The sequence below is a fragment of the Barbatula barbatula genome (assembly GCF_947034865.1).
Source record: "Barbatula barbatula genome assembly, chromosome: 6".
NCBI classification, from domain to species: Eukaryota; Metazoa; Chordata; class Actinopteri; order Cypriniformes; family Nemacheilidae; genus Barbatula; species Barbatula barbatula.
The window spans coordinates 13,554,356-13,581,225 of NC_136765.1; the positions used below are offsets into that span (position 1 = coordinate 13,554,356).

The 26,870-nt window shown below is 39.5% G+C and overlaps 3 protein-coding genes across 4 annotated transcripts in view; all 3 read right to left on the bottom strand.

Annotated features, from left to right (window-relative positions):
• Window positions 1-316: 316 nt before the first annotated feature.
• Window positions 317-3,393, bottom strand: eif2s1a (eukaryotic translation initiation factor 2, subunit 1 alpha a). The gene is made up of 8 exons (XM_079457812.1): window positions 3,177-3,393; window positions 2,641-2,888; window positions 2,484-2,563; window positions 2,252-2,403; window positions 2,051-2,157; window positions 1,872-1,969; window positions 1,238-1,381; window positions 317-1,111 (listed from the first exon to the last, which is right to left on the bottom strand). Exons 2-8 carry the CDS (start codon window positions 2,879-2,881, stop codon window positions 986-988), a joined length of 948 nt encoding a protein of 315 aa, XP_079313938.1. The 5' UTR covers window positions 2,882-2,888; window positions 3,177-3,393; the 3' UTR covers window positions 317-985.
• A 404-nt stretch (window positions 3,394-3,797) lies between these two features.
• pals1a (protein associated with LIN7 1, MAGUK p55 family member a) lies at window positions 3,798-24,301 on the bottom strand. The gene is made up of 15 exons (XM_079458044.1): window positions 24,124-24,301; window positions 16,970-17,066; window positions 13,890-14,403; window positions 12,112-12,320; window positions 9,719-9,796; window positions 9,202-9,351; window positions 8,695-8,856; window positions 8,476-8,553; window positions 8,188-8,371; window positions 7,953-8,024; window positions 7,756-7,827; window positions 7,385-7,552; window positions 6,812-7,014; window positions 6,622-6,732; window positions 3,798-6,438 (listed from the first exon to the last, which is right to left on the bottom strand). Exons 3-15 carry the CDS (start codon window positions 14,335-14,337, stop codon window positions 6,262-6,264), a joined length of 2,112 nt encoding a protein of 703 aa, XP_079314170.1. The 5' UTR covers window positions 14,338-14,403; window positions 16,970-17,066; window positions 24,124-24,301; the 3' UTR covers window positions 3,798-6,261.
• Window positions 24,302-25,886: 1,585 nt separating this feature from the next.
• Window positions 25,887-26,870, bottom strand: part of gphna (gephyrin a) — a 68,546-nt gene continuing 67,562 nt past the window's right edge. The window contains exon 23 of one of the 2 annotated variants that reach the window (XM_079458233.1): window positions 25,887-26,217. In XM_079458233.1, the coding sequence (XP_079314359.1) occupies window positions 26,084-26,217 (134 nt within the window). In that variant the 3' untranslated portion in view covers window positions 25,887-26,083. The remainder of the gene's footprint in view (window positions 26,218-26,870) is intronic. The other variant, XM_079458232.1, reaches the window with a different exon arrangement.

Sequence of the window (26,870 nt, forward strand, 5' to 3'; positions counted from 1 at the left end):
TTAGGATAGGCCCATTTGTGCGGTTACAAAAGTGTTAAAACATTTTATTATTTTTCACCGTTATATTGATAAAGATACATGGGTGATTGTTTTTATTCTACAGGGAAATGAAGCTTTAAATAAGATGTGCCCGATCACTGATCCAATAGCGCCATCTTTCTGTAAGATGATGCATCTAGTATTCCTATAAGATTTATTTTGGGAATTTAGGATATAGTGTGATTACATTTGGTAGGAAACTTTTATCTTTGCAATGGGAGATTTTTGCTTAAACGTTGTTAAGAATTGATTAAGGAACTTAATTTTGTATCTTTTTCATTAGTATTGTGTTGTAGTCATGCCAGTAAAGCAAAAAAAACTGAAATAAAAAAATACATACATGTAAAGTGCATATCTACATGTCTAATAAGCATAAGGACAGTAAACCCATGTTGAATTGCAATAAATAATAGTTAGTTTCTGTGCATTTAAATGGCTAGACATTATCCCTGAACAGATTTTTGGATCACAATAGCATACAGGACATTACACGTTTTTGAAAAGATAGCTGATTTTTTTATTGGTTTTGCATCCACACCATAAAGCTCTGAATAAGAGAAGTGAACTGGTTTGTCATAAGTTTGAGGCTACGGACCAAAAACTGAACATCCTTCCTGAAGAGGCTGGGTGACAGTAAGGTCACTTTACCACAATTGTGAAATAGTATAAGCATTAATAATACACTCAAAACAAAATTTCTACTTTTTATAGAACTATCCAAAACTTGGCAATGTAATCCCAAGATTGTGTAATGAATGTCATCCATTTCCACTGCCTTCCTCCTCTTCCACAACAGAACATAAAATGTTGTCATTATCTGGCCCCTATTTCAGGTCTCAGAAGCATGAAGTCCATCGATGCTCTTCCGGTCTTCAGTCAATGGTATGATGAACAATTCAATGCAAGTCCCCTGAATGATTATGGCAGTGCTGGTTCATTTTATCAGTTAGTCATCGGCTTTGGCCTCCATCTCTTCTGCATCATCATCTCCATCCACTTCTGCATTCTCTCTCTCCAAACGCTCCAATTGCCGAGCCAGTTCGGTCTCATCTGTGTCCGTTACCACTTTAGCCTACAGAGTTTAGAATATTTAAGTTAGGGTGTAAGTCAAAACAACCATTGAAATAGTCTTTGAACTATAGGTAAGCAAAGTCTCAGTAAAAAAAGGCAGGCTTAAAAATGGGAAATCACTTCTCACCTCCATCTGAATGTTGAAGACACCTCTTTTCTCCTCGATCTTTTCTTTAATAGCAGCCATGGCCTGATTGAGGATGGAAAGACCCTCTGTGCGCTCTAGTGTGGTTGTGGTCATAACATAGCGAGGAGGGGCAATCAAGTTGATCTGCAACCCAAATAATGCATTTAATGAACTTGAAGTGATAGTTCACACAAAATGAAAATGATGTCATTTATTCACCCTCTTGTCATTCCAAACCTGTATTACTTTTGTTTCTGCAGGACACAAAAGACGACGTATTGAAGAATGTTGGTAATGGTGGCACCCATTGGCTTTAATTATAAGGACACAAAACCAATGCAAGTGAATGGGGATGTTTCTTGGTTTACAACATTTTTCAAAATATCTTCTTTTGTGTTCTGCAGAAATCCTAAAGGTTTGAAATAACAGGTGGGTGAGTAAATGAATAATGAAAATGAGTTTTCATTTTAGGATTACTATCCCTGTAATGTGTGTTACAATTGAAAGATTGCAATGTTAAACCACATTAACATTCTATAATAGTTATAATAATAGAAAAAGGTTAAAATATAACATTTTCATTTGTTCTCCAAGTTTGGGCACAGGTTGCGATCAATAGAAATGTAGTTCTTACCTTGATTGGCATAGCCTCTGTTGAACAACCTAGTCCAGCCCGCAAAGCCTCTTTGACTGCATCAATGCCTTCATAACCATAGCAAGCCACCTCAATATCTGTTCATGAAAACACACAACAAAATAACAGTCAGAGCCAATAGATAAAATTTTGATGCCATCTTATTGAGTAAGTGTCACCTGCTCTTATTTTGACAGCTTGTGGAGTGAGGCGCCTGTTGATGTTATCGATCAGAACAAGCTTTTCCTCCTCTGTCAAATCCAGGCCGTCCAAAATGGATTGGTCCCTTTGCAACACAGAAAAGCCCATTTTAATGTCGTGAAAGTAATGTGGGATAGATTGTCTGATAACAATATATGGTGAAAGACTGATATTCTTACGAGACAGCCTGCTTAAAGACATCATAAGCTCCGTATCCAGGTCTCTTGTATTTCTCATCAAACACCCACGCTGCACGCTGGTACAGACTCTCCAGCTGTTCATCTTTAGTGTACTCCAGCACTTCAGCGACGTGCCTCAAAATGCTGTAAACCTAAAACACAGGCAACATTTTGAAACCATGCTCTCGAGTTCGGGGCTTCAAAAATAACACTGCACGTCAGGCATACTTACGGTTTTAGATTTTGTGAACTTGTCCTCGCATTTAATGGCCTCTTCTGGCGATACTCTTCTTTTGGATAAATCAATGTAACCTAGAGAAGCAATGGCATTACAGGTTAAAACACATATTTTGCATGTCCCATTTATTCTGTCACACAGCGATCCACACCTTTCTCCTTATCAACACGAATGACCACCACGCATTCATTGCGGCCGATCCGGATGAGTTTGTTGATGGATCGGATTCGTCTTCTCGAGAGCTCGCTGAGCAGGATCATACCCTCAATGTTGTTGTACTCTAATAGACTCACATAGGCGCCCATCTCCGCGATCGACCTGACGTTCACCATAACCACATCTTCTACCTCCGGAAACCTGTGCTGGTAAAATCTACAGCTGAGCCCGGGCATCTTGAACCTGGTAGAGAAAACAAACGCTACGGCATTTTGGGTAACTGCAGAAACATGCTGACAACGCTGGCTGTCTAGGTAGGCAGCTCGCGTGTGATTCAATAGACCACGTTAACGTTACTTTCAATGCAAGTGGACAAACGATCGCAGTAAAACGTCTATTTAAATACAAATGTGTGTTTATTGGGACACGCGGCACGAATAAAAATGGCGAAAACAGAGAACAATCTCACACGAGAGTTAATTTAGCACAATCAATTATTCTTCCAAGAGAACCATGGTTTCTTTTACCTACCTCTGCGCCGTAGATATGTATTTTTAACGTTAATCCTTAACTTGTTTACCTAAACCCAAGAGTGTATACAAAAAAGAAATACTTGAAAATGAACAGGCGTATCTCTGTAATCTACTTCATCAGCATGTTGAAATTCAGCCGGAAGAGGAAGTGCTAGTGTTAACTTCCGTCTGCGTGTATGGCAGCTCAGTTTCGCCAACTAGTGGATCGGAGCTCTGTCGTGTTTATCAAAAATGCTAAAATAAATTGTCTATAGGCGCAACATTTTTCAATGTATTGTTTTCGATGCTAGTGAAACATGAGTGTGGTATTGAATATATATATTAGTCTGTATTTCTTCTTCTAGTGTCTCAAAATAGCACAGTTGAGTAGGCTCAGACCTTTAGTTTATTTTAGGAGGTACTTATAAATTTTTTTGGTATATTAAGTACAAAATTAGTGTGTGAAAAAAGACTAATGTAAGTGTACTTTTTTTACTTGGACAACAAAAAAGTTGTGTAATAAAGGACAGGATTATTTTACTATATCAATGCTTTTGCAATCTCAATTTTCTTAATTCCGGATACATAAATGTGCACATATTAGCATCACATCCACAAAAGAGGTCAAAAAGACAAACAGTCTAATAATCTGGGCTTTAATTCACTCAAAAGAGCTGAGAAGGAAAAGGTGATTTTTCTTTTACATTCATTAATTCTACTTCCAGTTCACTGGCATGTAACTAGATCACTTGAGACTGAGGTGCTGCACAGCTGGTTACCGTCTCTATCCCCCATCACAACAGAAATAAGAAGAGAAACCAGACTGTAGTGCACAAGAGTAAAAAGCTTAAAGGGATAGTTCAACCAGAAATTACATCTCTGTGATCATTTACTCACCCTCTTTTGTTATTTCAAACCTTAAATATTTTTTTCTGCAGGACACAAAATATATTTTGAGGAAAGTTGGTAACTGATCAGTGGTGCCGAAAAACGACTCCTGCCAAATTATGACTCCCCATTCCGCACTAACATTATGTTTTAATTTCGTAATCGGGCGGGAGTCAAAATTCGGCACAACACCGGCACCCTCTACTCTACCTCTACTGCATGGACACAAAACCAATGCAAGTGAATGGGTCCCAGTTAACATTTGTCATTATTTGTTCTGAGGAAGACGGTCATACAGGTTTGAAATGACAAGAGGGTGAGTAAATAATGACAGAATTGTAATTTTTGGGTGAACTTTCCCTTCAAGGGTGTGTTCTGGCTGATCTATTCTGTTCATTAAAAATTGTAATGCTTTTTAAACACATTGGTATCTCAAGAAAACAAAATGGTTAAACAGTTTTGCAGAACAAATTCTAGTAAAGCCGTTTCCAGTGTGTGCTTGAATCAGCTATGGACTGAGATAATACTTGCCTGCAATAACTGACACAGACCTTCCTTTAAAAAGGGATGTTTTCAATGATGTACACATACTTTCTGTTCATTATGTGTTCCATATTTCCAGCATTTGCTCATATACACAAAAATCATACATTCACAAGCATATATGCTTAAGCGCACACAGATCACACGTAAATATGGGGCTGATATTTCGTACTTTAAATAATGGGCACTTCTTAAATCATATCACGATTTACCTTTAACTTCTAACAAATTACATGTGCATAAGGAATATGAAGCCTGTTTTAAAAATGATGATTTTTTTGACAATTTGGCAGATTTTCTCCTAAATGACCAATACTGTAATATGTTTTTCGTAATTCTCATTACTGTAATAAAGCAAATTTTACTGTATTACAATAAAAAGTACTGTAGTTAAATCATTTAAACTAATCAATTAAATTATTTAAATTAACTTCATAGCAGTACAACACATACTTCAATGGTGTTCTTTAATCTTTTCATATTATAGTAATGAGATTTGAGATGTATTACAGTATTGGAAATCTAATTAAAAATGTACTTAATTGCCCTGAAACGTCAGCCAAAGAAAATTCATGAGATTGACCTTAAAGTTCAGCATGAACTTTGCGCATCACCAATTTAACCATTTAAGTTAAAAACAAATCCTTGCCCATGTTGAAAGCCTATAAAACATAACACAGAATCTTCAAATCAATCCAAAATGGCTTGAATAAAGGAAACGTGTAACAACTAATCATTCAACAAATCAAGCAGAATATTGACTAAGACTAGGCCGTGTTGACGTTCAGATCGTGAACATCACTGTATTGCTTTCAAACACCGTTTACAATACTGGTCACACTTCTGCGTGCTGGAAGTGCACATGAATACTGAGACTTACATAAGACTAACCACTTACACTTAGTGGTTACAGGAGTGGCCATAAAGACGATCCAAAGGAACATTTAACCTGAAGTTTACTATTAAAACTCTGTCATATAATCACAGTGCTGGTTGCCATAGGAACACAGAGGCAGCGCTGCAAGGATAGATGGAGGGGCATCTGGTTCAAATGCAGTCAACCTCATGCTTTATAGTGTTTTGGAAGAGCTCAAAGCTGGTACTGTATATAATGCTTATAACTTTGTAAATCTGACGGTAAAGGCGATGAAGCAGAGAACCATAGTGTATTTACTATACAAACGTCTTTGTTCACTAATAAGGGAGTTTGGAGTCTATACCGTCCTGGATTTTGGTGGAGAGCCTGTAGTTTGTCCATCACACATACCTTCGAGTTGGATTTTTAAAACAGTGACTCCCTCTCACAATGCAAACCCATCTCCACATTTGTCTTAAAAAATACACACAGAATATTTACAATCATAAATAGTTATCAAAAGCAGTACAGAAGCCCTAATTCTACTGCCGCACCAAGTGCTGCTAACTCTCTCACAGGTCTCTGGAATGTGGGTGATCAGACTGAAACACACTATGATCAAACGAACTGACATAAAACTATCATTTCCCCAGCCCGATGACAGCATAGTGCAGACAGACACTTCTGCCAGGGTATGAGGTGACATAGTGTCCTTATCTAGTAGTGTAAATACATAAAGTCAACTGGATGAAACCGTGAGATCTGCTCTTCATTAACACCTGTCTGTGTAGGAGTCACCGTGCGAGTGGGGTTTATCTCAGCGCAGCCAGGATGAGGGGACCCATTGAGGTTCAGTGTCTAGTTTATTGATGAGACGGAGCAGCTCCTGATATGCCTTTTCCGGATCAGTGTTTACGATGGCAGCGTCAAACAGGTGCCCGTAGTTCTGCTCGGTCTCGCGAGCCTTCTCAATGATGTCTCTCAGCTCATCGGGCTGACAAAAGAAAAACCATTGGGTGTGAAACTATGTAGTGAAAATTTGGACTTGCAATGTTTTGCATTTAAGATTCTCATTATAAGATTCCACTTAAAAGTGTTTGAAATAAAACGAAAAGGCATTAAGGTCATAAATTCCTTTGGTTTCAAACCATGTTTACTCCAACAAGCTAACATTTACCTTTGGGTTTTTGTTATCTTTCGCCAACAGCGCCCTCAATCGTTCTTGCGATGGAGGAGCAATGAAGATGATGTAGGGCTTGAGGTCCGAGCTGCGAAAAACCTTTAGAGACTGAAAGATTAAAGAGATCCATGAGAATTCATTGACTCCACAATTCAATTCCACAATGCCCTGGACCACACACACTCACCTGAGTGTGCACACACAAGAGGCAGATTTTGCCTGTGTTGATAACTTGTCGGACCGAGTCCGTGCTGGTGCCGTAAAGGTTCTTTTCAAAATCTCCAGACTCTATGAACTTGCCTGCCGCAGAGTCCATCTCAAAGGCCTGACGGGAAACGAAGTGGTAGTCGCGGCCGCTCACCTCATTATCACGCCGGTTTCGTGTGGTGTCTGTGACAGCGACAAAAAGATGAGTTATTGTAACTGCTTCTGGTAATTATAGGAATATGACAATTTTGTCATCGTTTACTTTTCCTCTTGTCATTTCAAACCTGTATGACGTTCTTTCCTCCTGCAGAACAAGAAGAAGATATTTTGAAGAATTTTGTTAACCACGGCGACGGTACCCTTTGACTTGCATTGGTTTTGTGTCCATACAATAGAAGTGAATGGGTGCCAGCGGCCTTCAGTTAACAACATTCTTTAAAATATCGTCTTTTGTGTTCTGCAGAAGAAGAAAAATACAGCTTTGAAATGAGGGTGAGTAAATGATGCAAGTGAAAGATATAATGATATTATGTTGACATGTTTTAGTACTTACGAGGGACAGCACCAGCAAACCTGTCCGGCTCACTGGACAGGAGTCTCTGTCTGAGCTCATTTTGCCCACAGTTTGGCGGGCCGATCATGGCGATGGGGCGCTTCCGATTGGCTGGCTGGTGGTACAATGCCATCTCTTCATATGTGAGAACCTCTTCATTATCAAAGTCTGCAAAGAGAAGAGGGCAAACCATCAGGGTCTGCAATTCATTTGCTAGCATTGGGTAAAAATACTGTTTCCACTTTGAAATATTTATCTTTAATAATGATACGCAAATATGCAGGAAGTGCTAGTGTTTAAAGTAACTGACTGCTGAGGCTTACTTTGTTTCAAATGTTCCTCTGAAGACCTTGAACATGCATTTGACTCACCATCATTTTTGTTAGCATTATATTGCATCTTCTTTCGCTTTTTCTTGTTCTTTTTAGCACACCAAAGTTTCCCTAAAAACAAAAGATGACATGTTAGTCAGATTATACAAAGACACGAAGGTGTGCACTATCTTTTAGTATCCTCCTACAGTGTTGCAGTAGCACATTTCTATAAGGAGTGTGTTTGTGTTCCTCACCTGATTTCTCAGGCTCTTTATCCTCCTCTATAGTTTGCTTCATTGCCTCTCTCTGCTGCTGGAAGCTTTTACCTGGATCAGATACAAATCAAAGTGTAAGCTGCTAATATACATTTCAGGATTCAATAGTTGATCTGTGCTATAAAACCATTTAAAAAGGATAACTTGAGCAACATTTCAACCTGATAAAAGCTTATGATTCACAGCATAACTAATAAAACACGAGATACAGTACCAGGGACCAAGCCTGCGAGTGGCTGGTTGTCTTCATCTCCATCTCTGTAGGCCTGCCACCAGTTGGGATCATCTTGACTGATAATATGGAGGATGTCTCCCTTTTGAAAGCATAAGCCAAGCTCTCGGCACGGCACGTAAGGGTCATCTGACGGGTCGTAGTCAAAATGTGCTTTCACATGCACCTGCGTAGAGAGAAAATACAAGTAATTTTATAAAGGGATTTATGGCATTGAGATTGCAATACATTGTCTGATTTATTTATTTAAGTATGGTTAGATGGCCTCACCACTGTCTCTTTAATGGGAGGTGGTTTGATCTGTTGGCTTGGAATAAGAACGAAGGTCAGTACGCCATGCATGTCTGCCTGTGAACAAACCAGTAACACAGATGTGAAATATTGTCGCAAATGTATCTCGGTTACATATTTGTTATCTTTCTCTCTTACTAATTCCAAAATAATTTTAAATCCCACATTTTAGACCTTTTTTGTATTTCTCTCTCTTACCAGGATGTCAAAGACCTCATTGACATCTTTCCCGCGGATCTCCACACCATTGATCTCCAGGATCTCATCTCCTTCATGCAGCAGGCCACTGTGTTCTGCTGCCCCTCCCTTCACGATGCGGCTGATGATCACGCTGTCCATGTCATTTCTTACAGTTGCTCCCTGCAAAAACAGACAAACATCAGATATTTTGTCAGAGGACGGCCCTAGCAATGACCAGGTCAGAGGATTGCACATACTAAGATACAATGTATAAATTAAGGCAATGCAAGTAGCTTTTCGATAAAAGCGAATGTCCTTTATGAAGCTTTGAGTTACATTACTTATGTATGAACAAAGCAGGTCAGATATTATGCCTTGCATCTTCTTTAAGAAAATAATGTAGGATTAAAATGACCAAGGGGTGCATACTTTCAATAACTGGGTGATTATTTATTTTAAGCTAAAATACAAGGAGTAAAGAAATGCATAACTCAGTAAGAAGAGGCTGTGAAAGATCATCCTCACCAATGGGATGTCCTTGGCTTTCTCAATCCGCACAATCTTGACAGTCTCTCCTCCCCACTGGGTGAGAGTCTCACTTGAATTAAGGGAAGGAACGAGAGGCTCCAGCTGCATCTCTTGTTCAGCCACGCTGTCATGGGCCATCATAAGCGCCTGGAAGATTTAAAGAAAGTGAGCGATGAGAGATGATGAGCAGCTACGCTCAGGATTAAAGCCACTGGACCTTTTCGCTGGCACCCCATCTCAGAACTCAGAGTAGCCATGAGCCTGACCTTAATGTCTTGTTAGATCAAAGAGCTCTCAGGCGCTTGAACAGGGACTGTGATCACAGCTGTGAGCATCAGCACAACAGTATAGAGGAGACATGGATTAGAATGTGTAGGACGGGCTGTTTAACTACACCAAGGAGTGGGCGATATTGAGAAATTAATTGGGGTGCAGCCAGTTTGAGCAAACTAAAATGCAGGTAACAGACTCAAAAAAGCTACCAAAAAACGAAATAGATCTGATAAAGACAGACCTGCATGTGAGGAGTTGTGAGCAGGCTGTTCAGCTCCAATCCCTCCTTCTGTGAGCTGTTGTGCAGCATGGCCTGGACCTGTGAGGACATGGGATTATCCCAAATCAGATCAACAAACCAAATATACCTGTCTGAAATCCACAAAAACTATGAATCGTATAATTTTTTTAATAAACAGATAGACCCCTCGACCCAACACATCACAATCAGCTGACTAAATCAGTTCTTACAGTTGATCACAAGATAAGTATAAAAGATCTTGATAAGATCTAGATAGAGATACGCCCACAATTCAATAGGTTTCTCACATTGGGTCCCTTGAGAGAGAGCGTATTACTGTGAGAGCAGAGTACAGGTCAGTGGATCTGGGTCTTAATGAATACAGAGGACAGAGCAGCTCTCTGTTTGTTATTGTCCTGCACCGGGTGAGAGAACCAAACAGTTTATCAGCCTCTCATTAGCACGGCACAACAACGACTCCAACTAAAGAACCCCTTCACCAAACATCAGATTCATTAGTTCAAATACTCATCAACTCAATCATCTGAACACTTTGGAATTTTATAGCTTCATACATGTTTTTTTTAGATAAGTTTAAGAATAAAATAACGTTTTATTATAATAGAACTTCATAGTATTCTTTTGATATTAAAGCCACTTTGCAATAAGTTGATGGCCAGTTGGTAAACTGTCTCTTTGCTGTTGATCATTGAATGCTATGAATCTTTGATGCTATTATCCTCTAGGCACTTTTGTGCCACTGTTCATATTAATAGAGTGACATTAACAATAAGACAAGCATTTAGTAAAGCATGTCATTTATCGGTTTCTTTTTTGCTAAAAAGGTACTGTAATATACTTAATCTGATCATATAACTGGGACAGGTTGAACTTGTTTACATGACTTTCACACGGAAGACTGGCGCCATTAACTTATTACCGGGACAATCCCTCTGGAATCAGAGCCTTGCTCAAGGGCACAATAATGATGGCTCATGAAATACTACATGCAATAATCTAGCAAGCTATTTTTAAGGTTACCAGCCCGCTCAAAGACTTTTTGAAAGTCTTACAGATGCAGAAATGTGTTTTCAATGGACAATCATGAAGAAATATCACTATTACCTGGACATTATCAATACCACACCAGAAAAGTCTTTATTTAGCCAAATGGAACCATTTGAGGCACTCAAATCAATCACCAATAATAAAACTTACCTCCAGTTTTAAAGCATCTCCTTCCAAAAATGCTAATTCTGTTATAATTTACTCATCCTCTTGTAATGTCAAACCTGTATGACTTTCTTCCGCAGAACACAGAAGAAGATATTTTCATGAAAGATGGTAACTGAACAGCATCGGCACCCATTCACTTCTATTGTATAGACACAAAACCAATGCAAGTAAATGGATTCCGGTTACCAACATTCTTTAAATGACCTTTTTTTGTGTTTTGAGAATAAAAGAAAGTCGTACAGGTTTGAAATGACAAAAGGTTGAGTAAATTCATCTTTCGATAAACAATCACTTTAAGATGTCAATATAGTCTATAGCAGTGATTCTCAAACTTTTTCATTGTAAGACCCCTTTTGTGTAAGGCCACGCATTGCAGCCCTAAAGCCTTAGATTCTAAAGACTTAGAATCTTAAACCTTTAAATTAAATCAAAAACATATTGAGTTATACAATGCTTGAACATCTATTGTTTTGGCTGGTGGTCCTATTTCTCAGATGTTTGATTGCATCTATGATACATTTTTTATATTTCATAAAATGCCACAAAATCTACACCTTGGAGCCCCCAGTTTGAGAACCACTGGTCTATAGTGTAAGATACCGAAATGCAATTACATACACACAATATTTCTCTCCCGCTCCATCTACACCCGTTTCATTTCTGTCAACACAAAGAAACTCCAATGATGTATAGAGCAATAAAGAAAAAGGCATTGAGCTTTCTCCTTTTGAACTGCATTTTACCATGTTGCCATGCAACTCTGATGCAGCCAATAGGATGTTCTCACACCTGTTAAATGCATGAGGTCCTTGACACCATTGTATAATTTACTAATGAATCAACTAGCTCACAAAACATGTCAAGAGCTTCTTCGTGTCAGCCCAAGGTGGAGGGTGGTCATATGACATTATGTCTGTGGAATGTTGCATCCATGAGTAGACTAAAGAATTCAGAAGCAGATGCAAATAAGTCTTTGTAGAGCTTTCAAGCACCCTCATCAGCCTTCAAAACGCCCTGCTTTTCTTAGATTGGTTGCCTTTTAAAAGTATTACAGGGATGTCGTATGACCATACAATGTGATTTACCATTCCTCTTTTCATTTCTATTCTCAGGTGATCAACATTCTCCATCTACACTTGTAGCAAAACTCTGCTCACCTCTTGAGTGAGGGTCTGCGCATGGTCCATCAAGGGAAAGGGAGGGCTGGGCCGGTTCATACAGTGGGCCACAGCATTGTGGATGTTAAAAGCTTTCTGGAAGTCGGGCTTCTGCACCAGCTGGAGAACCAGCTCCATGTCCTCCTGACTCTGAGAGTCATTTAAGCAATGCTGCACCTGCTTGAGGGACATCAGCAGGTCCTCTAGCTCTGAAACACAAACATATACACAATTCATAAGCGGTCTCTCATGCATGCTTGTCGATCACTCATGTGCTCTAAAAATCATGGGTCTGAAAACAAAAGGAACAGCGACTTTACATTTTTTACATTTATTAATTTGGCAGACGCTTTTATCCAAAGCGACTTACAAGTATTTTTTTTACAGTTGCACATTACTGCCTTCACATAGGAACAAGGGTACATACCTCGGAATCATTCACCCAGAAAACTGATGAAGTTGCCTTGACAAAAACTCCCCCATTAAGTATTTTATATTGTTCTTCTGTATGTAGTTGAGTAAGCCAGTGCGATTCTAACACTGATCTTAAAACCCAACTTCAGCTGTGCTGTAAATCTCTTGTCTAGTGTCTAACTTCACAATGAGGGAACAGTGATACACAATGCCTATGACACATGGGGGTGTGTTTTCATTATAAGATGTGTAACGTCTAAGTGGGTGGCTAATAAGAACTATTTATAGGCAAATAAAACATCCCGAGATTTGCCTTTGCTTCAACCTTGATGGAAATATTCAAGCATGTTTGTTCAAGCAAAAGCTTCAATGCCACATAAACGTTTAGGCAGTCCAAATAATTCAGAGTAAGACAAACAGCTACACTAGACGAAATGCAACATAAACACAAAGAAAATCGGCAAACACTGCATTCTGGGTCACAATGTTTCATAAAAGGCTTTTTAATTAACCTCCCCCTCCGAGGGTCCTCTCCTCCCTCCTTGAGGAATTTCACTCACACACGCATCCCTCGGCCATGACTTTCAGGAGCCACACCGAGTGCCTCTCTCATTTGCACAGTAACTCGGCCTGTTCTAATCTGCCTTGCATGCTGGACATCCCCTAATGCCAGATCTATTCAAAATCAAGAATTCACGGGAGGGGCCGAGTGTGTGTGTCTTATCCAAACCTCATGGATCCAACTCCAGCAAGAGGTTTCATGCTGAGAGGAACCAAAGAAAAGGAACATGGTTTTGTGTCAGAAAGCGAAAAGAGTTGAGCTGCAAAACAATCTGACGGATTGAAAGATATCTGAACGGGATATAAGAGGAATTTGGAACTCATTTATTTTCAAGCCTTTCTGTCTTCTCAGCCTCTTGAAGACTCTTAGTCATCAGTAACATTGCTTTGAGGAGTCTTGCTTGGCATTCTCTAAGAATGGTTTCACCCATGCATGCTGATTTCAGCAGTCAAGTGCCCTTCAGTTCCAATGCATCATCTTCAAGCCAATGTCAATGGATGTGGTCACACAAGCACATATTTCCCTCACAATGTATACTTAGAAATAACAAAAATGTGCAAATTTCTAAGGAAACAAATGCTTTTCTTAAAGTGACCCCAAGACAACGGGACCACTGTGAGCCAGATTCAAAATCATGCCGCCCACATGATCATCAAGGCTCAATGATCTGTGAACGAATCACTAGGCCATAACTCTGGCTAATCTACTACTGGCTGCTTTTCAGTGAACATGTGTTAGGGGAGGGACAATTTATAGCACCACACTTTAAAAACCATGCTAATTAGCAGTTTATGGCACCCACCTAGTAAAGTGGGTGGTGCGGTAAGACTTTGCAGGCCTCCTATGGAGCCTCCGGGACCCTCCATTTGCTCAAAAGTGGGGTTATCGATTCCCACTTTGGGATTCTGGGAGAGCTTCTTGAGGCGCATGGATGAGTTGAGGTCGAGCTCCTTGCGTCCCTCCTCCTCCCGCCTCCTGCGGTCCTCCTGCTGTTGGCGGATTCTTTCCAGCTGAGCGCTGCGTCTGATGGGCAGGGTGCGGGCACCAAGGTCCCCTGGGCAGTCCACTGCCATCTCCCTGTGCTTTTGCACCACATCGTCTTGAATGTCAATACCTCCCCCGCCATCTGACTCAGGCATGTAACCGTTCATGTAGGAGGTGGTCATCATGGCTGTGCACGTGTGCGGCGGTGTGTGGTGTGTGTGTGTGAACGTGCGGGGGGTGAGGGTTAGGATGGGTGCTTTCTGCATTGTGTGAGGGCTGAGGCCATGACAGCAGGGCCGAGGTCAGTAGCGGCTTCAGACAGGAAGCCACACCTGGAAGAAAATGAACAGCGGTTAGAGAATACTTGCATACAGGGATATTATTGTGTAAACAGATTTCCACAAGACAATTTAACAATTTTACCACCAGTACTTTTCTCACTGTATATAAAAGAGTTCAAGATCCCAGATAAATATTTTAAATTATTTAAATACGAGGAGGATATGGCAATTGTTGGCCAGTTGAGCTGGAAAAGCTGGAACAGAAGGAGAAACGCAGTATTATAGTCACATAGACGTACTTGAAAATTTGTGTAAACTGAGCTCACTGCAGATAAATGTCAATAAAACCAAGGAATTGGTCATTAGTAGAAATACATTTTATTTTATTGAAGGGTTATGACCTTTGACACTTGATGGACTTTAAAAAATGTTTTAAATATTTAGGAACAATTATTGATTGTAAATTGACATTTGCTGGAAATGTTGAGTGTGTAATTACATCTTTTAGAGATGGTTTATAAGAGTCTTGTTGAGGGTGTTATATGTTTAAAAGCAAAAACTGCAAAGTAGTTAAAATTGCTAGTGCAATTGTAGGACAACCACAAAGACAACTGAATGAAATCTATCATACAAGAGTCAAACAAAAAGAAAAAGGTTACCATTGAAGATTATTCTCATCCTCTGAATATTACATTTCAGCTTTTACTTACAAAAAGACGTTTTGGACAACATCAAACAAGGAAAAATGTGTATCAAATGTCATTTGTGACAACTGCTGTCAAAAGTTTAAACACTAGAATCTGAGGATGAGTGGGGCGATTTTGTTACTTCTTGTCTTTTATGTGATTTGTATGGTGACTTAACTTACTGCTCATGATGTCAACCAGCAACTTTAAAACAACGTAGCAACGTAATGTATAATAATAATAGACTATATGGTTATACAATACAATCCATGCAATAAATAGCTTTTAGCACAGATTGTTTATTGTGTTATTGATATTATAATGCACATTCTAACCTGTATAAAACAGGTTCTTTTGACATTTCTATCCATTTTCAGCCATTAAATAATTTGTCTTTACAACATCAGAGCATTTTTATCGATGATTACAACACATTAAATTATAGAACCAAAAATGGAATATGTAAAACACAAATGCCTCTTTACTATCACAACAGGAAGTTGTGTTCCCATGGAGCCATCATGCAACATTTGTGATTCTTTCAACTGCTGTTTATGGCATTCAGCCCAGCGTGACAGTAGTTATTTAAGGAACTATTTCACTTGAATTAAACACACTCGCACATTACTTTCCATACAGACTAAACAAACAAACCTTAAGCAACAGGCACAGAGAGATAAACAAAGCTTCACACACACACACCTTTACTCTACATTAGTGGCCTTGTGATTCTGATAGCTGTGCGTCAGCTGCTTGAGACAGGCCAGACCTTCTTGTTATCTGCCCTGTTATCTGCCCCTTTATCATCCTCATTTCTGACAGCTGACACTTTCGAAAAACCCCAAAACGCATTCTCATCCCCCACCATAAGCCTGCAGATGTGAGCGGCTCTGACCCTTTAACCCATCAAGCTTCTCCTTCCATCCTCGCAGACGGATTTCAGTAACAAACGACTCTGAGTCACGGCTCTGTCACTCGGGCATGTGAGGGGAGATGCTTCTAAACAGCTCATGCAATGAGGGTATTCATGAGGTAGCGAGTTTTAGATTTAAGTGTTTGCTGTTGAGTTAGATTGCTGAAGTTCTACCGCTGAATCATACATGAGACAACACTTGAAGTGTGTGTCTCACTCCAGGAAAAAGCATCTCATGGGATGATGGAAAGACATGAGATCACAGTAAGAACAATATAAGGGACTTTTGGCTCTCTATTAACCCCTCCTCCAGTCTTGCACAAATTAAGAACCTGCTCACATTGGTAATAGGAATGTAAAATAACAATCTTCTGATGGAAGGGGAATGGGAATAGAAACAGAAATAAAAACATTACTAATGATCTTAATATATTGTGAATAAATTGGCTTTGAAATTTATGTGAAAATTATCATTTCTAAGAGCTTGGCAACAATGAATAAAATAACATTTAGGAAAGGATGACAGAATTTTTTGTTTCGGCTGAACTATTCCTTTACGGTCTATAACACTATGAGCTTTAGAAAAACGCTGTTATAAAATAAGAAGTTTACCAACGTATTACTCAAATTGTAATGGTGACAGAGATAAAATTGCTGGATTTTTTTGTAAACCCTCAATTCATTCAAGTACTCGATCTGACCTCAGCAGATCCTTCTATCTGATAGCACCCTTTCAAACAAAACCATCATCCTTCACTTTCTTATCTTTAACACTATTCTTCATTTAGTCTAGTTTGGCTCCTTGCTAATGGACTGCTCCCCTTACTTCAGCCATACCCTCCCTTCGTACTCCTCCTCCCCTTTGCCTGCTCCGAGATCACTGTGCCGCATGACTGCCTAACGCATTGCCATGACAACAGCTTTGTCAGTGGGCGGGAGGTCCCAAGGCCTGAGAACCAAAGGAGGAAAGCACAAAGCCCCAAACATTCAGGGGGAAAAGCAATATGGATATCCTCACCCGTGTTTGCCAGTCAGTCCAGGATAAACCTTGCAGCTTGCATTAGGGTCTCAGACCTGTCTGCCTTCTCGTTTCTCCTCGTCTCTCTTGACTCTACCTGAAATAAATAGATTACAATTATTTGATTAAATTAACTGCAAATCTACCAAAACAATTTCAAGGTTTTTCTGAATATTGTCCTGCGTATAGGACATCTTTTTCAGAAAGAATATAGACTTTAACAAGAATTTGATAGTTATTCAAGACTCTGGAGACAGATCTTTTGAGATTTAACTATTTAGTGACTTAAAAGCAGCTTTCTGTAGATTGTAGACACCTACAACAAGAGCCCATGCATTGTTTATAGTCCACTTGAATGTTGCCTGTGATGTCATCGCTTTGTAGTGACGGAGCAACGATCATACAATGCAGGAATACAAAACACCCTAGAAACAGCATTCCTCCGCAGACAAGTATAAGGGTCTATTGTGAGGGTACGCACGTGTGTGGTTTTCCATGCGTATTACTAGTGTACACCTAAAGTCAGGGTCATAAAACAAGTGGTGACTTAACTAATTGTGATTTATTTTATAAAGCCCCCTAAGCCACTGTTGCTTGTTTGGATGCAAATGTGTCGGTATCGACTAACAAAAACCCAATTAATCTTTCCTATAAAAAGGTAAGCGGATTGCAGCCTTACACCTACACACAGATGTAGCCGGAGAATAGACAATCTTCACATGAGCTCAACACACCCCCTGCATTATTCATGTACTCATGGTGATGTCATTGTTAAGGTGGTTTTCCATCCTGTTGGCTACAGATAAGAACAAAACTAAAGCCGTCCACTACACTAAATCAGAGACAATAGTAATACTGGGCCTATTCAAACAATACCCCTACTTACAATGCCAAAAAGGCCTGCACATTCACTTAACAGCCATCTATGGTTCAGAAGTGCAGCTCAGATGGAATATAAAATGGATCTGGTGAATAAATTAAACAGACAGGTAGTTTTTTAGGAAGCACAACATAATGTATAACAACGGATGCTCATTTCGGTTAATTTCCCAAAACGAGAACCGCCACTCTTTATCCGAACATTAACCGTTAACTGATAAGATTTTAATAATAAATAGAAATTTTACTATTGGTTAACGGTTAAACAGTCAATATGGACATACCTAATTATAACATAATTATTGATAGATTGCTATATCACCATGGCCGATATATCGGGACAATATTTGGATTACCGGCATTGAAAGATCCATTTTTTCATGTGGAGCTTTTCATATGCTTCATAAATCTGTTTTAATGCTAATAGTGTATCCCGAAGGATTTTGAGAGACTTGTGGCAATGGCGACGTAACGTATCAATCAGCATAATTATGATGTCACAAAGTTGTCTTTGTTTGTCACGTGAGATCAGTTTTGTTTTACTCTATGATCTATCACATGTATTTTGAGACAACTGAATGCCATTCTTTGTTTTGTTGTCAGAGATGAAACAAGTAAAATATTGTGACTGAACGTGTCCCAACAAGCAGTCACTTTAACTGCTGCTAAAATCCTGATTTATAAACTTGACATTGTCCATCAAAATCACGACACGCCTACATTAACAAGCGTATATATGCAGTGATTTCGGTTATACTTATTTGTTTCATGCAGCGCACAGCTTTTACTGCTGTCGCTCTTTCTCGTCAATGTGTTACTGTATTCTGAGCGCTTCTTTTATGTTTTATTGTAGATCGCGTATAGTGCAGATGATTCGGTACAAATTCAGAAATACAGCAGAATACGCCTTTACACAGAACTAACTAATGAACATCAACCACCAAATGTTAAAATAATTGTTCGTACCACAATACAATACGCGAAAAATGAAGTTGAAAATGAACCATCATAAGATTTTCTTCAAGCTCATTTCATAATATAAACGCTTAAATGTAAACTTGCAACATGTCTGTTGAATGCTTCACCTTCCCCCTCCTTCATGACACACCATGCAGTGCATTGAAGAGCCTCCAGACTCAAAAACATATAAATAAAGCTTCAAACCATCTGCTGCTCAAGAGCTTAAGTAGCCTACTTCAACCCCTCCTGCTTCATTCAGTGGCAGGCTGGCCGGGATTCAGCTACAGCGCTAGGTAGCACACTAAGCTTCTGGCCTCTTATACAGGCATTTGGGACATCAGGGCGCTTCCTGGTAGATTTTTCACTTTACACTGATCTAGGATCAGCTCTTTCAATCGAATCCAAACCTTAATCTTTGTTTGCAAAATGGTGGTGATGATGATGTCTGTTAAGTGCCAAAGGGATGGTTAATATTTTCTAGTACAGACACAAACAGTGATGAGGTCAGGTGGATTGGGAAGAGCAGGTTCACATTTCAATGCAGGTGTTTCAAGCCAGAGCAGGTGCAGTAGGGCTGGATCCAAGGCTGCGGGTGTGGCCATCGCACCCCAGCCAATGGGACGCAAGCAAAAACAGGCACTGTGTCAACAACCCTGTTGTTTTTCATTCCACCTGAGAAACAGTGCTTACAGATACGGCGGCTGTGAACACAGGCTATGCAACAGACATGACATTCTCTTGCTAGGCACATTCCCAGCAAGCTTTCGTAATTGAGTAGTTTCACTAATGTAAACAAAAAGAGAAAGTCAACAGCGTTGAAAATGTGATCAGATAAAACTGCTCAAGACCTGTTCAGTTCTCATTTAAAACACACAGCTGGAGTCATAATAGAATCAGAAAAGTCATTAATCCCAACAGGAAAGCTTTCAGGCCTGTTAGGTAAAACAAAGTAAACAGCTACAACACTTTAGGAACAAAACACTGTTGATTATTTATGTGAAGTAGGGTTTGGCCTTGATGAACCTGTAACTGACAGACATGAAACGGCTTGTCTTGAGGAGTGGCTGGATAGAAAACACAACTGTCCCTAGACTACGGGAAAGACCGCTGCATCAGCACCCGAGCTTCACAAGTCTAGAAATAGAAATTAAAATTCATTTGATATAATATATCAAAGCAGTCCACCGGCTGATACCTGATATATACCAGTGTCTCTCGTCAGAGACGCGAAAGATGAAAAACTGTTAAGACACTGGACAGGCTGACACTTCCACGGTCGTCACTAATGAGGAGAAACAGGCATGGATTGTTATCTACTCCAAAGCTCCAGCTCAACATTCCAACACCCATTGCTTATGCACCCAAAAAATACAGATTCCAGGCTTATAATCGAGCCACGTACCACGAAGTACCAGGACGGAGGGTAATGCCAAAACTGAGGAAAAGAGAGGGGAAAAAAGAGAAATAGACGGAAACGTTTGTGGGCCGCATCTTCAAAGCTAAATACGAAGCTATAGAAGAATGTAGGCATGGCAGAGTGTAGAGCAGAAACCCATTAACAATAACAAAAGGATTTATAATGTTTGGCCTCTGCAGTGGGGACTTCATAAGAACAGCTTTGAATTTTGGAAAAGAGAACAAAACTAGCACACAACCTTCACCTGGGTGTGTGTTGTCAAAGCTGTTAATGAGTAATTTCAACTGCCAGTTAAATACAGTACATGGGAGACAGTTAAGAACGCAATGTGCATTTTAAGCATGAAACTACACTTTGAGAATAAGATTCAAGAGACCAATAGGTGTGAAGCTAGGATAGCTGATTAGCTCCAGCTCATCCATTTCCGAACTTCAAACTCTAGACGGCCCTAAATCTTCCCGACATTAGGGATATATCACGATGGTTGACTAATCTTCCAACAATTGTCAAGCCTATACTTTAAAAATAATAAGTCCATATTGAAGTGAATATCATTAGCATAGACAAACAGGAAAACCAGCTGTTAAAGACGTGCTGGTTTTAAAGGTGTGCTGATGTGTTGTAATTTATAGCTTCGGAGGCGCTGGTGATCTGTAGCTCCTCCACCCTTGACTTGTGTAGTTGCTGCACCTGGACCAGAGATCTGAGAGACCCCTAAAAGGAATCAAGTGATTTATAAGGGTTTCCTCACTGCCAGCTTTATCCGAGTCAGGCACTCAAAACTAATTGTACATAGGCTATCTGTTTCCGGACAAACGCTTTCCTTTTAACGGTTACTTTGAACTCTCAGAGGTCAACGTGTTGTTATTGTCCTTCATGGACCCCTTAAAACAAGCAGGAAAATCTAGGTCTGGACACCAGCGTACCACGCAAGCTTGTTCATTCTTGGCCATGGTGGTCCATCAGGACAGCAGAGCCGGAGCATATTGTGAATTCCTCAGGGGACACAGATAGGTCAAAAAGAGCACAGGGGTTCTGTACATTCCTGGAACAGTTCCCAGACCCATCCCATAACACTGCCCTATAATAATAAGACCTGTCTACACATTCATACCTCTCCAACAGGCCAATGCATCATACCTGGGAAGGAGGCTGCTGCACTTGAGACTATCAGGCTACTTGCAAGTTCCACACATAACTACAGCATATTTGCAGACAACATTAGATTCTGGTATTTGTCAGCAGCATGGATATGAGCTAACGTACAATTCGGGTGATCAGGTTAATGGTCAAGGCCTATATCTGATCCATATATTTTTTAATGATTTGATAAGATTTAGTAGAGATTTTTAATGACAGTAAAGAAACTGTACATTAACTTCAATTGATATGAATCGTACAGAACATTCTACACCTTACAAGGTTGTTGTCCAACAACATCATAATAGGGTGCTCCTAGAAATAAAACCATATCCTCGCCAGTCTGAACGTGCCAATAAAGCAACGTGCTGAAAAAGTAATATGATTCTTGAGTGTGCTGGCATTAACACCTCACTCTCTACACTGAAGACTGACACCCTATCCCCATTGACACCATTGCCTGATCAACTGATCCAAAATCCTGTATCATCTGTTATAGCATCACGTATCTGTGCAGTAAGCCAATAGCTTTAGCCAATACCCTTTCATCACACTACAATTAAGGCTCTTAAGGAATTCTCTTGGGTATTTTGGTCCGGACCAGAAAAAAAGCCTGGATCGCATTGGCATTTTAACATCAAACATAACAGCATTAGTATTAATACAAGTCGCAATGTGATTGAACAGCTTTAATGATGTATATTTTGATAAAAAAATTAAAGGACATCAAAAAACAATGCTGCAGGGTTACACATCATCAATGTATGTGTGCGCATACGCCGGTATTTTTACCAAGCCGGTTTCTCACGAAGACCTCACGAAGTGTTTAAAGCAGTCAAAACAGCAACAGGAATTAATCTGTAACACGCACCAGGGAAGATCTTATAAACACTAAACATTGTTTTGTATATTACAAAATCACCTGATTTTCAGGTTATTGTTGGTTTGGTTCCATGTTGCATCCGTGTTGCATATTTCAATCGCAACGTGACAGAGTTAGTTTGAAAGCGGGCCGAGACCCATCTTTTAATCTTTTCTTGGTCGCTTGTTTGGTGCCCACCAGGGTTCCGATGGCAGGGTTCACACTTACACAAATAACCCACACTAACTAAAAAAGTAACCACGTTTCAACAAAATTCGACACAATTGTAAACACACCAGTGCCATTTTACACAACAAATGAACTCTGACTTCAGTATATGCATAAAGCGTAGCAAAGGTTATCCCCTAGTGATGAAGGTGCCGATGCGAGTTGCTTCTGAGCTGAGTTATATCACTGCATTCAGTGAAGACTTATCTTTAAACAACACAGCAGCCAACTGACACACAGCTTGCGATGTGAGGAAGTGATAAGATTGTGAATTGTCTTCCTAATAATGAAATGGAGACTGTGCTGGGCGTTTACCTTTGGTAACTCGGTAAAGTTTAGGGGAAACTTGAAAAAGGATTATTAATCCTTGATTATATTCACTTAATTTATTATATGTAAATCTTATGATATTAGACTTATTAAATGTAACGTTAGTTATGCACTTACAACAGAAGTTCACAGGTGAAACGCTGCATGTGATTTTACTAAATGAGATACAAGTGAGCTGATTCTAGTTACCTATCTAGTAAATATTCCCTTAAAACGACACAAATAAATGCGTTTAATGACACCCCGGAGTATGTCTGGAGACACAATACCCCAAAATGTAGGTCAAATTAGTTTGGGGACACCTACACAATATTAAACGTTCACATTGCATACCTCTCATCCAACATAATCGTTCTGAATGAACTTCTGCAACATTTACACAAAAAGAGATAATCGTGAATTCTTAACATTTCATCTCTTACAGTACATAAAACTGTCAGATCCTTTTGTACGCACTAAAAGGCGAGTTGATAAAATAAACTTGAGCATTTCGCACATCAGGTTTATATGGAAATAAACAGAGTAAGTGGCCTGTAACACGTGCCAGTGAGTCTAGACACCGAGACACTCTTCGTGCATGATACAGGACCTTCCGTTCATTAATAAAGCAAGAAAGATAAACGCGTAACTTTAAAGACACGCTGAGCTTTGGAATACGTATCTACTCCACCTCCCAAGCAATTCGCAGTCATAAAGAGATAACGCCCTTAACATGTCATCTTTGATCCCTTGTTTCCCAAGTGATCATTCGAGTGAGAATATGAAGATCGCGTTTCTCATTTCAGCACAATAGGGGACCAGAAAACAATGCGACATGTGTCCCAAATTGGCTTTAACGAAGTAAGATGACAATAGTAGCCCGTGCGTCCATTAAACAAACTTCCACACGGCTTCAACAGGTTGTGGGCTGTATCAATTATTTTTTTAAAGCTCCATATTCGCGGCGCCTTAACCACAAAACTGTCTTTAAACCTAGTAGGGTCCCTACCTAGAAAACCTTTTTGAGTCATTTAACGCGCCAATGATGCTTACAAACGCTGCCTAACGTTGATAGCTCACTGGGTCATAAGGGGCAGCCGTGGTATAAGCTTGTTAAAGACTTAAAAGCAAGAAATAGTCAAACATAAGAGTTAAAACTTATATAAAACAGTCTGTAAAATGTTTAAAGGGCTTTATTTGAGATATTTAATGGTGTGTTTTGATGTTATTTGCATAGCTAGCACGGCTAGCAGGGCACTTCCCGAAGTGCAGCGCTGCTTTTCTTACCAGGCAACCTGTTGCAAACAACACTTACTTCGCATTTTAACGACAAAAAACGTTTAAAGACACGTAGCTTACCTCTTTAGTCGGATATGCGAACCGTTTAATCCAATAGGTACAGATGTACTTCCGAACGAGTGTTTTATTCACAAGGAAGCGCAAAACGTTGTTGTCATACTGTGTGACGGGTCGCTCTAGTCTCGGGACTCTGCGCGCCTGGCTGACGGAGAGTGGCTCCACAGCGCCTCCGGACACTGAATGAGACGACGCTTCTAATTGGACAGATTCCGCATGCTTAGACTGTGTCGTCCAATCAGGTGTGGCGTTACTTTAGGACAGCGAATAGGGCAAAGCGGTCAGTTTCAATGAAACTGAATGAAGTGCTTTGGGATTATTAGTTATTATATTAGATTAACAAGGCATCATTTCATCAAAACGTTCATTTATACATTCAATATCGCTCATTCTTGTTTATTCATTATACTTTAACATCCATTTATACTAAGAAGTATTGAAATAAAATTAAATAAATAAAAGACATTGACCAGTTTACATAAAAGTATCGTGCACTGTTTTTTGTTGGCTGTTGCAATAGCTATTCACTAGCTTATTATAAAGTGTTATTGCAAACTGGAAAAATGCTTTATTATTAGTTACCATAATGACACACCCTTACATTTTACACATAAAAAAGTAAATGACAGATAAAGAGAACTAGAACGTTAATCAGCTTTGTGTTTATTAAAAAATAAAGAAACTGAACCACGTCTTTACATAATGATCAAGAATTTTAATTCTCGCATTAGATCAGTATTACAGAAAATGATATTATAGTACAGAGTTTTTCAATATCATCTCAATACCTTTGTATATGCCTCGGTAGTGTTGGTCACTTATCTGTACAATGTCACTCTTGCGTTTTTTTGACTGTACATTTTATGTAATTCGTTTAAAAAGGCTGTCAGCACTTAAATAAGCTGTCTTCATCTTCGAAGGTAAGGAAATAAATGTTTCCAGGAAGCTCAGCCTCTAGGAGTGGGCCGGGCGAGTGTAAATGTAAGGGTAGTGGGTAAAATAGAGAGTAATAAGGGTAGAGCTATGAGGGCCAGTTTATTACGAAGTCTGCTCCAGACCAAGGTAGCCTGTAGCACAGGATAAGTCTCTGGGTGCGTTTAAATAGCATAGAATTTACACAGACCCGTCAGAAGTTCACTGACTGGTTATCATTTGCAAAACGTTTGAGGATTTGAGGATCTGTACAAAATCTGTGTTACCCAGTAGCACCCACTGCTTTTCACAGCCATAACCACAAGACCTCACCCCCCACAGCCCTGGCTTTTGGCACTGCGCACATAAACACGACTCACAATTTAAACGACAAGCAAAGCGGTTTTGTAAACCCTTTATGAAGCATAATGAAATCTTTATGGAGCATATAATACTAAAGGGAAAGATAGCTGGGTCACCTTGGTGCACTTTGAGGAGAGATGAAAAGATCCACGTTTATGTCAGGGATCCAAAGGGGTCTCTGTTTTCAAATGTTTTAAGATTTTTTCATCCCTCAGTGGCACATTTTCTACCGATGAGAAAATAAGCTTTCTGATGGATGTGTGACAGGCGCCAACAGCTGTCTATTAAAATGCTACCGCTATCTATAAGTTCTAGCATTGAACACACAAAGCAATTGCAATGAAAGAGAACAGAGTTGCTTAATATGATAATAGTCATCATTATATTAATAATCATAATAATTATAACAATATATTACAGAATAAATCTCTTATATTTCATATATATATATATATATTCTCACTTTAAAAGGTATAATATTTTCTCTCTTTGAAATACTATGATGTCTTCCAAGTCCTATTTTCATTAATTCACGTATTCGTTTTCATTTGAAACGTTGATTATACTGGATCAACTTTTTCCAAATCAATAAAAACTAGCTGTGCTGTTGCATATTACAGAATAGTAATGATATGTGGACATGCACCACTTTCTTGCTCTTCACTTGGTCTGTCCCCTAAAGACGACATCATAGCCGCCCAATGACCATGACGTCCACAACTTCGCCCTTGTGCAGCTCCACGTATTGCTCTGTTTTCGGAGGCAACATCAGAAGGCCGTTGGCACTGCGCATGCTCATTAGCCGACTACTCATTTGGTTTCCTGAAAATAAGAGAAATGTGGGGTTAATTCACCATTTAGCAGACTATTTCTATACAAAGCAATTTATGCAATACTGCACAACGAGCCCAAGAGCTTTGCTCAAGGGAACGACGATAATACATTCTGATGTCGTTCCCCTTTTTCCACCGACAGGGTGCCAAGTGCTGGAGCAAAAGTTGATGCGCCATCCAGCCCGTTTCCACATGCTTCAATAAAAAAGATGGTTCAGGGCAGGAACAATATGCTCTGCAGAAGCTTCTCAAACCAGAAACTAGAGGCGAATAATGTTCTTGCATAAAGTTGTCTTGCCAACAACTTAGTCTGGCAGTCTGACTCAAAACTGCAAACAATAGATTACGTTCAATATAATAAACTAAGCCATGAAGCATCTAATTCCCTTGATGATTGAGTTGGTGCACAGGTTACTACTTTTCCTCATTTGTTTCCAAATATCACATGTGTGAATTTAATTTGTTATACAATATACTTAAATAACAAGATGTGACACAATTTAAAACCAAATATGTTCAAAAAAAGACGTCTTTAGGTTTATTCAGTTTAAATGAGCTTCCTAGCACACTTTCAGGAAAACTTTACACTGGCTGATAAACACTGCCCTTGGTCCAACGCAATGACATAATAAGTGAGTGTGA

Excerpts from the sequence above, each read along its gene's own strand:
- eif2s1a (XM_079457812.1), bottom strand. The coding sequence starts at position 2,881 with ATGCCCGGGCTCAGCTGTAGATTTTACCAGCACAGGTTTCCGGAGGTA. Across the intron at positions 1,970-2,050 it reads AGCTGTCAAAATAAGAGCAG|ATATTGAGGTGGCTTGCTAT; the intron begins GTGACACTTACT and ends TTTCATGAACAG. Across the intron at positions 1,112-1,237 it reads TCTTCAACATTCAGATGGAG|GCTAAAGTGGTAACGGACAC; the intron begins GTGAGAAGTGAT and ends TAAACTCTGTAG.
- pals1a (XM_079458044.1), bottom strand. The coding sequence starts at position 14,337 with ATGCAGAAAGCACCCATCCTAACCCTCACCCCCCGCACGTTCACACAC. Across the intron at positions 7,553-7,755 it reads TAATGCTAACAAAAATGATG|ACTTTGATAATGAAGAGGTT; the intron begins GTGAGTCAAATG and ends TTCTCTTTGCAG. Across the intron at positions 6,733-6,811 it reads TCTTGTGTGTGCACACTCAG|TCTCTAAAGGTTTTTCGCAG; the intron begins GTGAGTGTGTGT and ends TTAATCTTTCAG.